The sequence below is a fragment of the Chinchilla lanigera genome, unplaced genomic scaffold (genome assembly GCF_000276665.1).
Source record: "Chinchilla lanigera isolate Chin_1 unplaced genomic scaffold, ChiLan1.0 scaffold00059, whole genome shotgun sequence".
In the NCBI taxonomy this organism is placed as follows: domain Eukaryota; kingdom Metazoa; phylum Chordata; class Mammalia; order Rodentia; family Chinchillidae; genus Chinchilla; species Chinchilla lanigera.
The window spans coordinates 4,874,493-4,891,283 of NW_004955460.1; the positions used below are offsets into that span (position 1 = coordinate 4,874,493).

General features: G+C 42.5%; 1 protein-coding gene across 3 annotated transcripts in view; it reads left to right on the plus strand.

Moving 5' to 3' along the window:
* Positions 1-16,791, plus strand: part of Amph (amphiphysin) — a 219,913-nt gene that overhangs the window by 70,093 nt on the left and 133,029 nt on the right. Inside the window, exon 2 of one of the 3 annotated variants that reach the window (XM_013521259.1) lies at positions 8,653-8,659. The exons of the other annotated variants lie outside the window; for them this stretch is intronic. Within the exon in view, the coding sequence (XP_013376713.1) occupies positions 8,653-8,659 (7 nt within the window). The remainder of the gene's footprint in view (positions 1-8,652; positions 8,660-16,791) is intronic. 3 annotated transcript variants of the gene reach the window in all.

Here is a 16,791-nt window from a genome sequence, read left to right on the forward strand (position 1 = left end):
AGTTCCCTCTGTCAAAAAGTTATCATCACTGGAGCAACTGGGACTCTTGGCTCTCACTCCTTCTGCCCAAGGCACAAATGTACAGCCTAGGAGGATATCTCCTTCACACGAAGCCAGTCAACCTCCCTCTTGTTTATGCCTACATTAGCCTGGGACAGATAACCATAATCCTGAAGTTGTAAAACGCTCTTCCCAGAGGTATGAACTAAAGATTCACCTTCAGGCCTGGCTATCAGTCATGCTACCTCACCATGACCTCCACTGCTGTCAGATGTCACAGGAAGTATAAACAGGCATCCAGCCACAGGTCAGCCTACTAGACTGTTAACTGTTAAAAGATGCCTTCCTCTGCTTGTGAATTGCTCCCATAAACCCCTTCAACTGGGAAAATCTCAAGACAAAAGGCCACCTCACTTGGATTCACTTGCCATAAGGGGTTAAAAGCTCTCCCATCTTGGCTCTGCACTTGTGTCCTGTACAACAAGACATCATCCAAGTTGCCAAAGCAAACCTGCAAGGCCATTGTCTCAGTTACTTTTTTCTTGTTGCTGGAACAAAATACCTGCACCCAAAATTAAGGAAGGAAAGGTTTATTTACCTTACAGTTTGTGGAGGTTTCAGTCCATACTGGGCTGGTTCTAAGGCAGAGTGGCACATAGCAGAGGGCAAGTGTTCATGGTGGCAGAACACAGCAAAGGCAAGAAGCGCCAAAGGGAGGAATGGCTACAAGCAGCTTCTTTTCCTCCCTTACATTGTATACACACTACCCACCCCAGGACGGGTATAGCACTCACAACCATAATCCCAGCTTTGGATCATGGCTCAATCATAAACTCTAAAAGCCTGCTCCATGACTGCATGAGGATTTGGGGGGACATGCAGAAACAAACCATAACAACCATCTGACTTTTTTTTCTTTTTGGTACCGGGGAATTGAACTCAGGACCTTGTGCTTGCCAGGCAGGAGCTTATGCCACTGAGCTAAATCCTTGGCATAACAACCTTCTGAGAGGCTCTCAGATTCAGCTCAAGCCAGAAAAGCTTTATCTTCTTCTGCCCAATGACCCCAAGTCTGACCTGCCCCCTCCTCCTGCTGTCCCAGATAAATTCTCTTGGACTCAGTTGCCATAAGGGGTTAAGAATTCTTCCACCTTGGCTCCACATCTGTGTACCCACCTGCCAACATAGTCCTGTGTCAGCAACTCCTTCTGACTCTGTTTAATACTAAAAAATGCCACCATGTTTTAGATGGGGCTCAAGCCTGATTAAAATCAGAAGTCCCCACCTCTGTGGTTGATCCTCATGCTTGGGTGAACAGAGTCCTGTCCTGAGCACATCCAAACTGATACTGTAATTTGACAGAGGGCTGTGAAGCCTTAGATCAGTGTGGCACTGTTCTCCTGGCAGACCTCAAAAAGGGAGGCAAGAAGCCAGTAAACATGTCTGAAGTTAATGAAGTTGCATGCTTGGGTGCCTTATACCTTTCCTGGGATGTCACCAGCCTCCCTCACACTCAGGTCTGCTGTCCTCGACTTGTCATTGACTCTGACTATATGCCAAGACAGTGCCTACATTTGCCTGAAATGTCTGGTAATCGTAATCCTGAAATTTTGAGAGACTCATTTCCACAAGTATGAACAAAGACTCACCCCTAGGGCTTGCTATCAATTGTGCCCCTTTGGTGCAAGCTCTGTTGCAAGGAAACCCCCACCTGCACCAAACAGTAAACTTCTCCTGCCTATAAAGCCAGTTCAAGATCTCCAAGCTGCCAATACCACTGCAATTGCCCTCCATATACATTGCCTCAGTCTCTTGCCACCCACTACCTGCTGGTACACCTGCCTGGACCTAAAAATTCCCTCTTCTGCCTTTGATTGGCTCCTTTCAGCCAGTTCCTCTTCACAACTGACCTGAACTTAACCTCCCAGAAGTTCAAAAACTTGTTTTACCCTCTTTGGAGTAGCCCTCACAGCTGACCTTGCTAGTTTTCCAGAATGACACCCAAGCTGCCTGCTGTAGAGACACAAGAGGTCTGCTATAATATCTGGCAGAAAGTGGCTGCAAGAAAGAAACTGAAAATTTTTTGGAGCTACTGGCTTCTATGAAGTCTGGATCCTTGAGTTCACAAAAACAGTGCTGCTTACACAGATTGTCAGTCCCTGGCAGTGCCCAGTGGCCTCTAAGGGCTGCCTCCTCCCTTTGGTTCTGTTCTAACAGCCACTGTCCTGATCAAGAAAGCTGACAAGCTCAGCTTAGACTGAAACCTAACTCTTCAGGTGTGACATGCTGTACCGGCATGAGCTGTTCTAAAAAAGGACACCCTGACAGATGCTGAGTATATTCTGTTTATGGATGGAAGTAGCTCTGTTAGAAATAAAGTCTGACAGGCTAAGTATGCTATGGTCAGCTTGGATAAAACTATTTTGGCTAAAGCTCTCCTGCAGGGATGATCTGCACAGCAAATCTATTTGGAAACCTGCTACCAATGATGCAAAATAATCCAGTCCACAGGCCTAAGCCCCCTCCTGGGATCCAGTTGACTAAAACCCCAGCATTCCCAGAAAATTAGAGCCAGATATGCGCTCTACCATTTGTTCTGTAAGCTCAAGCCACTGTGCTGGCGCCCATACCCCTATAGCCAACTCGGGCTTCAGTGTCTGTGTCACTGGTCCCAACTTTGTCTTCCCTACCCATACTGAGAAGAAAAGTTTGTAGGGTCCTGCTGTAAAAAAAATCATCCCTAGATATGGCATACTGTTGATCATTGGTAGCAACAAGAGACCTGCATTTGTAGCAGAGGTAACTGAAAAACTAGATTAAATAAAAACTATATACAGCTTGTAAACAGCTTGAAAAGGCCAGCTATGTCTGTACATATTCCTACCCACACATATAACCTAGGTATGTATTAATTACCTCTACAAGTTTCAGAAATCCAGCATTAGATCCACTGAAAAATTTACCTGGACAGCTCCTCGGAGGCTCATTCTGAAGAGATAATGCACACACAACTAAAGCCTGAGGACATTGTTCACAGGATTGCTCCATACCTATTCCTCTTGATTTTTGTGTCTTTTCAGGCTGCTTATCCCAGTCTTTGCTTCCCTGCCCCTCTACTAGCTGTGATTTTTTTTTTTTTCTTTTTTGCCTTAAACTGTATGGATGGTTGCCCCAAGAGAATAGAACAATCATACACTTGACCAAGATTTAATGAGCATTCAAGGCACAATGGACACTCTCCTAAATCAGATTAACTCCCTCACTACCTTACCAGAGTAATGTTACAGAACAGACAGACCTAAATTATGTTTCTTCTTAAAAAACAACTTAGGGAAAAACTCTATAATAAGGCAATCTTGGGGACCTTGACTAGAGCCCATCCTAGGATCACTGACAACACTAAATTCTAGCTGGGCCTTGTCTCAGAAGATCACATGTAATATATCCAGCAAAGATTCGCTGGGAAAACTAAAAAAGGGGGAAATGCAGTAAAAATGCCCTCTCCTCCCCAGCCAGTATACTTCAGTTTGTTGGTTGTTCAGGTAATAGTTCTTGTTCCAGTTCTGGTTGCTCCCATTTCTTAGAAATAGCTGGTCACTGTGATGCATAGCTGGTCACTATGATGCACAATGTGTAAACCAATCTCCAATTGTCAAGCCATTCTACCTCTGTACTTCCTCCTTGCTTATCCAGTATAAGCCCTAAACCACCAGAAATTGGGGCCTGATAGTCTGAGAATGATCCCAATCAGTGCCTGTTGATGTAAATAAATCTGCCTCCAAATCCTGGGTGTCATGTCAGTGTTTCTGCTTGCTGTTGCACTTTCATGTGTGTTTTTTTTTTGTTGTTGTTGTTGTTTGTTTGCTTTGTTTTTACTTCGTATGTTAGGAAAAATATGATACATGTCCTTGTGAGTGTGGCTTCTTTCACTTAATGTGATGATTTCTGGTTCCATCTATTTTCCTGGAAGTGGTATAATTCCATTCTTCTCTCTGGCTGAATAATACTCCATTGTGTGTATATGCCACCTTTTCTTCATGCTTTCATCTATTGATGGGCATCTACACTGATTCTGTACCTTGGCTATTGTGAGCTGTACCAAAATAAACACAAGTATGCAGTTATCCTTACATTTCAGGGACTTTAATTCTTTTCAGTATGTACCAAGGAGTGGTATAACTGGGTCATGTGTTGGTTCTCATTTTAGTTTATTCCATACTGACTTCCATAGTGGCTGGACTAATTTACGTTTCTGCCAGTAGTGTACAGAGGTGCACATGGTTTTGCTCTGGCCTCTGAGCCACAGCCTTGCTGTGCCACTCCCAGGGATCCTTGACATTCTGTGCCTCCCTCTCATACTGTGCCCCCAGCACCTATTTTAAATTTTAAAATGTTTTAAAATTTTGAAATAGTGCATTGTGTTGCTAAATCACTAAATTGTCCAGGCTGGACTTGAACTTGCAATCTTCCTACCTCAGCTTCATGGAGTGCTGGGATTATTAGGCATGAGCCATCATACCTGGCAAGAAATGATTCCTGTTTTAAAGATAGTGTTTCTTAAAATCTTAATATGCATGAAGACATTTTAAAGTTTTAATTCGAAACCATACTTAATATATCTGTAAAATTTTAGCAGATCTTGACAATGAAAACTAGATCAAAATATAAATGAGAACATTGGAATATATAAATATCCCCACTTAGTACCTGATATACTGATTTAGTTGCTGCATAAATGCTGGATGGCTTAAAAACCAAAAGGCAAAGAGCAACACTGCTTGTTCCTCGAGTGGTTATAGAAAAATATGCATGAATATTTTCAGCATAGTTTGAAAAGGAGAGGCTTAATAAAGTATTAGTTTCATTATTATGATTACTTTAGTGTTGAGAGTATGATATAAATACAAAACTCTATTTCCTGGTTTATAATGCATTGTAATTATTTTAAATTTGAGATTTTTCTACACAGTGCAAAACAACCAGTGTATAAAATTTTCCTGGAGTTGAAAGTGCTGGTTAATAACATTCATTTGATGACCTCATATTATGTGGGCAGAAACGCTTGCAGAATGTGATCCAAAGGATTTATAGATAGAAATACATTGCCATAATAACTCTATGCTTTGAAAGTGCTAATGAGCTTCAGAAGGTTTGGAACCCCTCTATAACTTGATAAAATTAGGACTATTTTTTTGTTTGTAGGTGGTTTTCCCAAAGTCATTTTTTTGGGGGGGGGTTATAGCAGTAAAGAAGTTTTCCCGCTTAACAGGAATACTGTAAAATGTGCAAAAGCAAACTAGCCCCCAGAATAAAAAAAAAGTAAATAAAACAAAGACCGTGAGGGGGAGGTATAGGAATCATGTTTTGGGATGGTGGTCCCTGTGCTATTAATGTGACTCAGATACTTTCTCAGACTTTTAAAGGGCATGTGATAATTTCACAGATGTTGCTTTGACCTTTTGTTCCAGTGTTTTGGGGCTCATTAGCATTTTCTCTTGTAAACAAAATTGTTTTACAAAACCTGGGAGAACAGAGGAAATGCTAAGCATGGATCAATGACTTACTGAAAGGAAGGGATTGTTTGATAGAGGTGAAGGACCCAGGCCCAATTCCCTCAGCCCTCAGTATGGGCTGAATCACATTCCACAAATTCATATGTTTGAGGCCTTAACCCCCAGTGTCTCAGAACATCACTGTATTTTGAAGGCGATGAATCTTATAAAGGTGATTACATTAAAATGTGGCCACAAAGGTACATCCTGCCCCAATCTGACTGTGTCTTTATACAAAAAGGCAATCAGGACACAGAAAAGCAACAAAAGATCATGTAAAAAAACAACAGAGAGGCCTTTTGCAGAGAACATAAGCCACCAACACCTTGACTTTGGACTTCCAGCCCTCAGAGCTGTGAAAAGAAGTTGCTGACTTTTAACCTGCTGGTGGTATTTTCTTATGATAGCTCCAGCAATCTGATATACCTGCTTCCTAGATTAAGCAATGTGGCCAAGAACACAGGCCTAACTTGTGTGAAATCCTAAATAAACTTATGGTAAACCAAACAAAACAATATAATCAAAGAATCCTTTACCAGGACAAACTAGGAATCATCCAGGTAAGACTTTTTAAAATATATATTTATAGATGAAATTTATATTCACCACTGAGACCTCCAAATAACCAGTCTTAATTCAAAGAAAGTGCCTCAGAGTAGAGGTGTATTACTTACAGTTCTCTAGAAGAATGGAATTAACCAAAAATATATGTATAATTATACAAGAGGATTGATTAGGTAGGTTTACAGGATCAGAGGCAGGAGAATGCACAGCAGTCCTTTGCATGCTGGAGAGTGAGGGGAAGCCAGTAGCTGTTCAGCTTTAGAAGATGGAAACCCCAGAAGAAGAGGGATCAAGGATGCATCACCAAGCCAAGGTCAAAGGCCTAGAAGTTCCCTGAAGAGTCGCTGGCAGGAGTCTGCCTCAGAAGGGTGAAGAACCTGGACACCAATGTCCAATGGCTGTGGAAGCAAAGGGTGCATCCACTCGGGAAGACTGGAGCTCTTTAAAATGAGTGCACTTCCGTCTTCTTTCCCTTTTAATTCCATTCAGGGTATAAGCCTGTTGGTTGAGGCTACACACAACCAGCTGTTGTCTTCTCACCTCCATTTGCTGGTTTATCAGTCATCCACAGACACACCCAGAACTGCTTTACCAATCTTTAAAGATTTTCTCACTAAAGTCAAGTTGACATATCACAATTAATGGTAGTAAGAAGCAATATAGTAGAGTATGGGAAAAGACTCATTCTGTGTAGATAGCAGTTCCGTTTCAGCCTCAGGTATATAAGAGAGTGAATGGAGTATCTGAGGGCTTTGATTCTCCAGCATCAGTGAGGAGCTCCTGGTTTTGTGTCAAGCTTGGTTCTTGATGGTGGCTCAAAGGTGTGGTGTGTCACTCATCATTTTGGCCCCGAGGCCCTCCGGTCCTTAGGTGCAGAAACTCCTGACTACCAGCCATCCCATCAAGTTCAAGTGACCCTACCTGGGGCACTTGAGGCCTTGGCAGCTTCTTTTCTGTCTGGCTGTCTCCTAAGTCTTGCATCCCCTACTCTGCAGGGTGAGTATCTTCGACCCAGAAATCCCAGAATACTTTCAATTCCAAAGCTTTTTGAGCACAGATCTGACATCAAAAGGGGAAAACTCTCCCATTGGGAAACTTTGTTTCATGTATGAAATTATTTAAAATATCATGCAAAATTACCTTCATGCTCTCTGTATTTGGTGTATATGGAACATAAATAACTTTATGATTATACCAGTTCCTGTCTGAATATATCTCATCATATATGTTGAAATTTACTAAAGCCCTCCACTGGAGAGTGGGGGGGGAAATCCAATATCAAAACATTTCTGGTCCCAAGTTTCTTGATCAGGGATGCTCAGGCTATCCTGAGTGGCAGGCTGCAGTCCATCTAGCTTCTTTGGTGTATGTAGAGGTCCTGTCTGTTCATCCAGTGATGCCCAAGCCCCAGACCACTGCTGCCAATCAGGCAACATTGAAGTCTTAGTCATGTCCCCAGTTTCACACTTGGTTAATAATTTGAGCTATTTTGCCTCAATTACTTATTGAACTTTAAAATGCTAGGGATTTATTTTAATGCCCAAGAAAAACCTTAGAAGCATTGAGAGGTATTAGTTTATTATTATAAAAACTTGGGGACATCTCAGGTGTTTGTCACCAAGGAAACCATTGCACCAGGTAATGTGACAAAAATATTATGGGCTGGGTTAAATATATAAGCTTTAACACGTTTGATGAGGTAATCAATTCTTATGATATAGTTTTAAGGGAAATTATAACTCTAGAGGTATAAAATAAAAGGTAGTTACAGTATAAGAGGGGGACAATGCCACATGGTTGTAGTAGTTTTTGCTGATTGTTGAAATTATGAGATTTTAGCTTTTTAAAGATTTTCCATGATCTCTAACCAAGGATTTATACTTAAATTTGGAATTTTAAAAAATTTGGGATTCTTATTGTTTTAAAATCATTATTCACTTAAAAATGTGTACTATTTTTTTAAGACACTATAAAGTCTTGATCCTGTATAAATCTTTACCTCAACAAATACTTCCTGAGCCCCCTAAGAGGAGACAGTGGAGTTACTGCTTCAGAAGTTCATATTCTGAATATTCATGTTCAGAAGTTCAGATTCCTAGATTCAAATCCTAACTCTGAATTTTTAGTTGTATAACTTTTGGAGAGTTACTTAACTTAGGCCTTTCTCCTTTCAGAGCTCATAGCCTCCTGGGAGAAGTGTAGTGTGGATACTTACCAAATGCCTTGATCTGCAACTATTTGATCATGATGTGTTTGTTACTGATGTTTTGCCTATGAAGTGGATGAACCATGGAACTCACTCATTCATTCATTCATTCATTCATTCCTTAATGAATATACCTCCAATATGTATTCTGATAAGCTTGTAAAAAGAAAGCTCTTTCTCCCTTTCTTTACTAACTTCATGAATGAAGTGACCTTCTTTGGTTTCTCTGCCTTGGCTTCCACCTGTCTCTTGATTTCTTTATTTCCTACTTTATTTCTTCCTGGCATTTTCAACTGAAGTCTCACCTTTTTCAGGAGGGCTTTTGTCTTAGCAGGAGCTGCTATGATAAAATGCCACACACGGATGGTGTAAACACAGACATTTACTTCTCACAAGCCCAAGACTGAGGTGCTTCCAGATTCTGGGTCTCATATAACTCTTTCTGGCCTGCAGATGGTTGTCTTTTTGCTGTGTCCTCACAGGCAGAGGGGGAAGGTCTGGTGTCTCTTCTCACGATGGTGTAATGTCATTGTTGGGGCTCCTCTCTCAGGAGCTGGTCAAAACCCCTTAAAGGCCCCATTTCCACATACCATAAGATTGTGAATTAGTCTACTAGCATGTGAGTCTTAAGAGACAGTGAATTCTTGGTGTGTCCGTGCACCTGAGTCAGAAGCAGCTGCTTTCGTCCTTTCTTTAGGGCCACTCTTGTGCTATCGTATTCCCTGAAAATGAGACTGAGCTTTATATCAAATTTTGCTCCAGAAGATGCAATAGGGCTTATTTTTAGGGCATGTCTTATTTTTTCACATACACCAATCTGCATTTATTCATGTACAACAATCATTTATGCATGTACAAAAAGCTACATTTTGATGTACAGAAATCTACATTTATTCATGTGCAGAATTCTACATTTATTCAAATACAGTCATATCATCATCTTCTGGAACATTGTCACAACTCCAAACCCGAACTCTAGCCCGAAATTCTTGTGACTGTATTTCCCACAGAACCATTGGCCCCAGTCTCATGTCCAGCCATAGAGCTCTGCCTCCATGAGTACATCTTGTCCACGTGGCCTGCTCGTAGAGCATTGACAACAGAGGTGTCAGGGACTTTACCCCATGGATTCTTCACCCGAGGCACAACCTCCTGCAGGCTGGCCTTCACAGAGTTTCCAGCAAATCAAGTGTTAATTGTAGACTTACGAGACAAGAGTGACAACAAAAACGATGACAGTTAAGATCAGTGACCCATACAAAAGCAACAAAAAATTGCAGGCAGCAAAATTGAGAAAGCATTTCTGTTTCACATGATTGCATTAAGTATGTCTGTTACAGCACATGACATAGTGCATTCTGAAGATTCATATTACACACGTCCATTCGCTGTCAAGAGTGCACGTTATTTGTGTTTGTCTCTGCTCCAATTGGTCATCTGGTGATCAAGCTTGAGTTCCTCTGTTTACATAGGTATTGACCTCCCACCCAAAGGTGCCCACTTGGATATTTACAAACACTTAATTATGATTTATACTATCTTTTATTGGAAGTGTTAATGTCAATAATATTATTTATACTTAATCATATATTAATGTTATTTTAGAATTCAGTACGTCCTGTGCTGCAAACACAAAAAGCATTCATCTGGCTAACGATCTTAGCTGGGGCTTATTTTTGTTTGTTTGTTTGTTTTTTTCCGGTGCAGGGAATTGAACTCACGACCTTCCACTTGCTGGGCAGGTGCTGTGCCGCTGAGCTAAATCCCCAGCCCTGGGGCTTATTTTTGGACTATGATTTATCTTATGAGCATTTTTAAAAATGCTTTTTAAATGTGGGCCTTATTTTCTGGTTAGATCTTGTTTTCCAGAGAAAATTATCTTTTCTCTTCTTTGGAAATGTGATCAGTTCAGGAGTCCCTGGGTTTTGCTTCTCTCTCTCTCTCTCTCTCTCTCTCTCTCTCTCTCTCTCTGTCTGGCAGGTGCCTAGCACCTTGGTTGGTGTTCAGTATTTCTTTTTTTATTGGTACATGTTTGCCATACATAATGACCACATTCATCATAGGGAATCTGTACCTGCACATAATGTATCATAATTCTTTTTTCCATTCTCCTCCCCTCCCTTCAACCCTTCTTCCTTTCTCCATTTACAAGACTTTGTTTCCATTTTTTCCTTTCATTCTCTTTGTTAAATCCTTTTTCTCTGCCTTCCTTCTCCCTTCCCCCCTCTCCTGTTCTCCTTCCCATTTGAACATGTTCTTCCTACTCTCTAATATCTATCCTCCATTATGCTCCTGATTTACATTTTGGGTTTCTCACATATGAGAAACAATGCGATATCTAAACTTGTGTGCCCAATTTATCTCACTTAAAATTATGGTTTTGTGATGCACCCATTTGATGCCTCAAGTTTATCCTTCTTTATGGCAGAATAGTACCCCATTGTATATAAAAACCACATTTTCTTTTTCCATCCATTGATGGGAACATTGATTGTTTCTAAGATTTAGCTATTATAAATTGGGAAGGCAGGGTTCGCTAACTGACTTCACAAGAAGACCCCGCATAGACCATTGAGTTAGGAATGTCGATAATGAGTGTGCAGTCATACATTCAGAAATGGCAGAGGACTTCATGGCACATGATTCTATGTATTCCTCATCCTAGATTGGAAAGATGAACATAGGGGAGGTTGAAGGACTCATCTGAGGTCTCATGCAGCAATAGCCATATACCTGCCAGTGACTTTGTAGCCATGTGCCAGCTGAGGGTCCTGGTTACTGGCCCTTCAAATAGGAAGAATCTGGTGCTTCAGAAAAGGCTGTGAGTCTTATTCTTTATTAAAGATATCATTTCTTTGATGGGCACAAGAATTTCCAGTTTTCTAACAGTCTAAGTTTGAGAGAACTGTGGTGAAAATGATCTGTCAGTCAGCCAACTGCATGGATAGATTTCAAACCCTCACAGTATGATTCTAGAGAACAGAACAGCCATCTGTGGCCTCACCCAGAACTAGTGCAGTAAGAATCTCCGAGGATTAATCTAATGCATTCAGATTTTGATTGCATTCCTATCAGATGAATCTACTTTGCTGCAGGCAGGCTTGGGAACCCTCCTAGGAGGAGCACTGAATTCAAAGCTTTGGGGAGAGAGATAGGCAGCAAACAATACAATACAAAACAAAGAAACAAACACTGTGCTTACTGTCCTGGATTTAGAACAGGTTCTCTTGAAAAGACATAACATATGGAGAGGGTGGCTTGGGTGGGGTGAATACTGCCAAGGTCCTATTGCATTGCTGATAAAACATGTCAGAGCTTTCCTTTCTAAATTTTTGTGTCAGCTAGCTTATGCTGTGTAACAAACCATCCCAAGTCATGGTGGCTGAAAACAACATATATTTACTATTCATCTTAACTCTGTGGGTCAGATGGGGTAGTTTTTGTGATTCAGGCCATCTTGGCTGGGGCTGGGTGGTCCAGCATAACCCTACTCTTCACTCATATGACAGTGATTGATTTGTTAGTGACTGGGACAGTAGGATGACTTGGTTACATGTGCCTCATTATGCAACAGCCTAATCTATATTTGTCCACAGAGCATGGTTTGTTAGGATATCCAAGCAAAAGAAAGTACACATGTGCATAGGGAATTTCGTGGTCAAGTTCAAATTCAAGGGGTGGAGAAATAGCCTTTACTTGTTCATGGAAGGCACTTCAGGGCCACAAAGCAATGTGGTATGCATATAAGAAAGGGACAGTTTTATGGGAGATTTTTGTAGTCATAGGACTTCAGCTAACAGGACTGGAAGAACAGAACTGTCTGTAGACACACACTTCATTGCATGGCTTTAGTATTTCTTTTGGACTCACTGTGACTTGGTGAGGCTATGTTACATGACCCCAGTCAGTAGTCTACATATCCAAGTGCCACCGGTGTCAGCAGCACAAGGAACAAGTGGACTCTTGACTTGAGGTAACCCACAAGCTCAGCATCCTGCAGCAAGATGTTATTAAATGCACAGACCTAGCCAGATGTGGTGGTACAAGCCTGTGATTCCAGCACTCTGGGAAGCTGAGTCAGGAGGATTGCAAGTTAGAGCCCAGCCTAGGCAATGTAGTGAGTTATTGAGACCCTGTCTCAAAATAGAAAATAAAAAGAAGGGCTGAGGATGTAGCTCAGTGTGGAGGTCCCTCTGTTCAACCTCCAGTACTAGGAAAAAAAAAAAAAACAAAAAAACACAGACCTGAGATTTCAAGTCCTAGCTCTATTGCTTACTAGTTACATAACACGCGGTGGGGGGCATTTCCTCTGTTCCCAATGGTAAACCTCAGTTTTCTCATCTGTAAGGTGAGACTTGTAATGGTCCCTGGCTTATGGACTACTTTGAGGCATAAGTGAAGTAAAGCATGTACCGCAGTTCTCAGGCAGCCCATGCAGCTGAAGTTATTGTAGTGGGCATCCTCGCTTCTCAGCCAGAGGAGGTGGGGCTCCATTAGACTCTGTGTGACAATATGATCGGGAGCCATTTGGGCCTCTTTTCTGTGACAGCTGACAGAGCTCATTCCTGAGTGCCCAGCTGCCCATCCTATTGGGAGACCCAGGGCAGTGGAAACCACAAGCCTAGTTTTCTTCCAGAACCTTCCCTAGAAGCCAGGCTCTTCTTCCCCAACCTGAAAGTTAGATTCACACCTTTCTATCCTTCCTCTGTGACTGCTGTGTCATTTGCTGTTGTCATAGTCAGGAGCTGACCGAAGAGGCTGGCTACCTCACTATGAATTCAGGAGGATGCCCGCTGTCTTGGCCTATGAGCTGGATTATAGAATGCTGGCAGTGGCAAGCTGGGTGTACCATGTCCACCAGGAATGTGAGGAGGCTGGAGAATGTATGAATGATGCATTTTGACAGCATGAACATGGAGAGGGCATGTCCTCCACAATCTCGGTTTTCATTAAGCAGACTGTACTTAGATTCAGCTTCTGTGTCATTCCCTTACATGTCACTCTTTCCTGTATGGAGTGTCACTTGGAGGAGAAGTTCAGGGAGGGATGGCAAATGGAAGAAGGCCAACCTGCTCCTGAACTTCTGAACTTGTGCACACAGACGCTGTGTTCTGCACTCAGGTGTCCCTTTCAGACACAGGCTTTGTGGCTGCTTCCTTCACTCCAGCTGCCCTTTCCTGCATGTTGCTGAGTTGCCTGAGTTTGCTTTGCCTATGGAATGTGTCACAGGGCTAACGCACACCAATGCCTTTGAAATGCAGCTTTCTTTGAGATGCAAAACTGTTACTTGTTATTTTGCATCTCTCAACCTACAGTAAGCCTTTGAAAGAAAACATGCTACGTCTTTCTCAGCCGCACACTTACAAACCACCTCCCCTGCTCGTCTCATTGTTCTCTTTCTACTACTTCTGGATTGAAAACAATGTCATCTAAGTGTCTGAGATGATTCCTCAGATCTGAGGACAGTTTGGCATTCTCTGGGCAAGCCAAGAAGTCATTTAAAACTTGGCCCCTCATTGTAAGCTCGGTGGTCAATGCTGGGCCTCTCCTCTGCAGTCCTGTTACTAGATGAGGGGTCCTGTGGGTCTCCCTTCCAGGGCCTCCGTGTTCTGAACAATGAATTGGACAAGACACACAGAAAAGGGACTGAGTGTGTACATTTACTGAAGGCAGAAAGGAGATATGCTCTGCAAGGTGAGCGTGGGCGGGTGGACGGACTTAAACAGCAGGCCGAAGACAAAGGAAAAGGCTCTTTTGTCTCCAGAATTTCTAGGTTGGCTTCCCCCTCATGCAGACAAAGCAGTAGAGCAGTTGTCCTATCAAAAACTCACTTGGCCTGGTGCCAGATTTAAACTGCCCTGTGGAAAGAGTTGCTGGGCTTCCCACTGGGTGTAAGCCAAAGATTGAATACCACTGTCCTGATTGGTTCTGTGAACAGCGCCAGATTCTAATGAGGGCCTGAAAGTGCCACTTCTGATTGGTTCTGCACAGTGCTCCATGGAGTGATTAGGGGTCCTGTGTTCTGCGCATGTCCTCTGGGCTTTTATGACCTTTGACACATTCCACCCAGTCAATTGTTTGGTTTGCCCCAGCCCTTATCTCCTGCCTGAATCCCATTTTGGGCCACGTGTGCCCCACATACCTTTATCAGCAGTGGGTCCACTGGGGCACACACCTGTCAGCCTTCTCTCTTGAGTTCTTTGCTCTGGAATCCCTTCTCCTGAGGTCTGTCACATGCTGTTCTTTGGAGGGACTTTCTGTGGAATCTTTGTTGAGGAAGTTTCAAGAAGATGCATTGTTTACTTCAGCAATGAGATCAACACTGAGCTACTAGTTTTTTCATGGTCACATTGTCTTGCAGTTTACCTCTTAAATATTTCATGAATCTTTTTCTTTGCTCATTTTGTTTTTTCAGCTCTGAACACAACTTGGATTATTTTATTTTTTCTTTTCTTCTTATTGTATCTCACCAGACAAAAAAAATTCAATTTAGAGCAGGCCTTTGTCTCATTTGCAGCTGTGTCCCCAGAGATAAAAACATACTTGAAGCTGCAGTAGTACCTGCTGCAGCCCCATCTCCTTCCTGCCTCCCGTAATTCCTGACTTTCTTGCCTGTTTAGCAGTCAACTGAAAACAGTGCTTCCTAGGTTTGTTTGAAAATGGGGGACAGGAAGGTGGCTGTGGAGTTCTAGCTTATCATAATGTTAGAAATAAGAATATTGGTAATATAGTTAATGAATTCCCTGTTTGGGGGTATTTAGCTTGTTTTGACTGTTTTGTCATCATAAATAAAGTTATTGGCCTTCTTGTAGCAATATCTGTGAGCCTATTTCTGATTAATTCTTGAATGTATTGATAGAAGCAAAGCTACTGGGATAAGTATAGATTTTTTAAGGGTTTGATAGATGCCATTAGACTGTACCACAAAAGACTGACTAGATTATGCCCTCAGAATATGCATTCATTTATTTTTGGCCTCTAGATTATATGACTGTGAATTATCCCAAGACTTGTACATTGATAGAGAGGAAGGCCCAGGATTCCCTTGAAGTTACTCAATTCTCAGGGTATCTCAGTTCTGGACTGAACATTGGAGGCCCTCAGAAATCCTTTCTGATGCAAGTCCAAGGGTCAGTCTTGTGCTTCCAAGGGAACAAGTCCTGGGCTTAATACAGATGCCTGAAATGAGTGTCTTGCATCTTTATGGGATTGGGAAGCCAGTCCCAGCCAAGGGATTAGTTACAGCAGTATGGGTAATGGGACATGATGTAGCAGGAAAGACCCAGCTGGTTCTGCAAGTGCCCAAGGCTTCCAGCTCCTTGGAAAAGTACCTGTTTTGGAGGCAGACCCTAGGGATGTTTCAAGATCTGGATTTCCGGGTTGCAGCTTCACTAGCAAGCTCTATACTCAGAACAACGCTGGTGAAACCTGTAACAGAGCTGTCTCCTCTGCTGTAGTGAAATCAAAATTCTTTTCCAGCTTGCCTACAAGGGGTACAAGACTCCAAGCATGTGGCTCCTACCCTTCCCAGAGAGCCCTGCTAGGAAAACCACCAGGCCCCAATTTATGTCTATTCATGTTTGGGAAACTTATTTTGTAGAAATCAAATTCTGGCAGCACTCAAGGGCCCATCAACCTTAGTGAAAGCTCACAAGGACAATTTTTCAGGACCTTCATATGAGGAAATGTTGCTTATCCCAGGGCACAAGCTTGATTTGCAAGCTTTAGAACTTTGACTCATATATCACCTATTTAAATGCACACTCCTTACTGTGCATTAAAATGGCACGTTTAAACCTTGCAAACCCATTCTGAGGGACCAGTTTTGTTCTGTGACACTGTAATTGCATTGCACATTTTAAAACTGCCCTTGAGTTCAAGATAGCTCAGTGGGACATGACCAGAGATAGAACAGTCAGGAAGCAGAGTGCGGCTCAGAGGGTTCCTGAGGCTCTGCTGAAAAAGCAGTGGAAGTGTGGAGTGTTAAAGGCCTGACCGCTGCATGTTGAGATTCCCAGAGACCATTGACAACAGCAGGAAGGTGTAGTCACTCCTGGGCCTGAAAAGACAAGGGAGGAAATGTACAAAAGGCTGAGGACAGCTGGAATCCTGGAGGAAGGACTCCAGGAAGGTGTGAAGGGACCCGAGTCCTGCCAGCAACAGCTCAAAGCAGGGATGGAGCAAGGCCTGACCTACCACCTCCCGCACACCTTGGTGACCCACAGAAGCTGAGGCCAAGAGTCTGAGGAAGAGTCCATTGGGTCAGTCCCCAAGGCATGGGGACAGCAAAGGGATATGGGGCTAGCAGAAGGCTAGGTCTTCGTCCTTTGAGGTTCTCAATGTGCATGTGGTACACTGATGATTATATGTAATTCGCTAGTTCCCACCTCTGTAGTCAAAGAGTGGTGAAGAAGAAGAGGTAGGAAAGCCTTGGTTTATGCTGGATCCCCAGACTTCTTTATATATCTT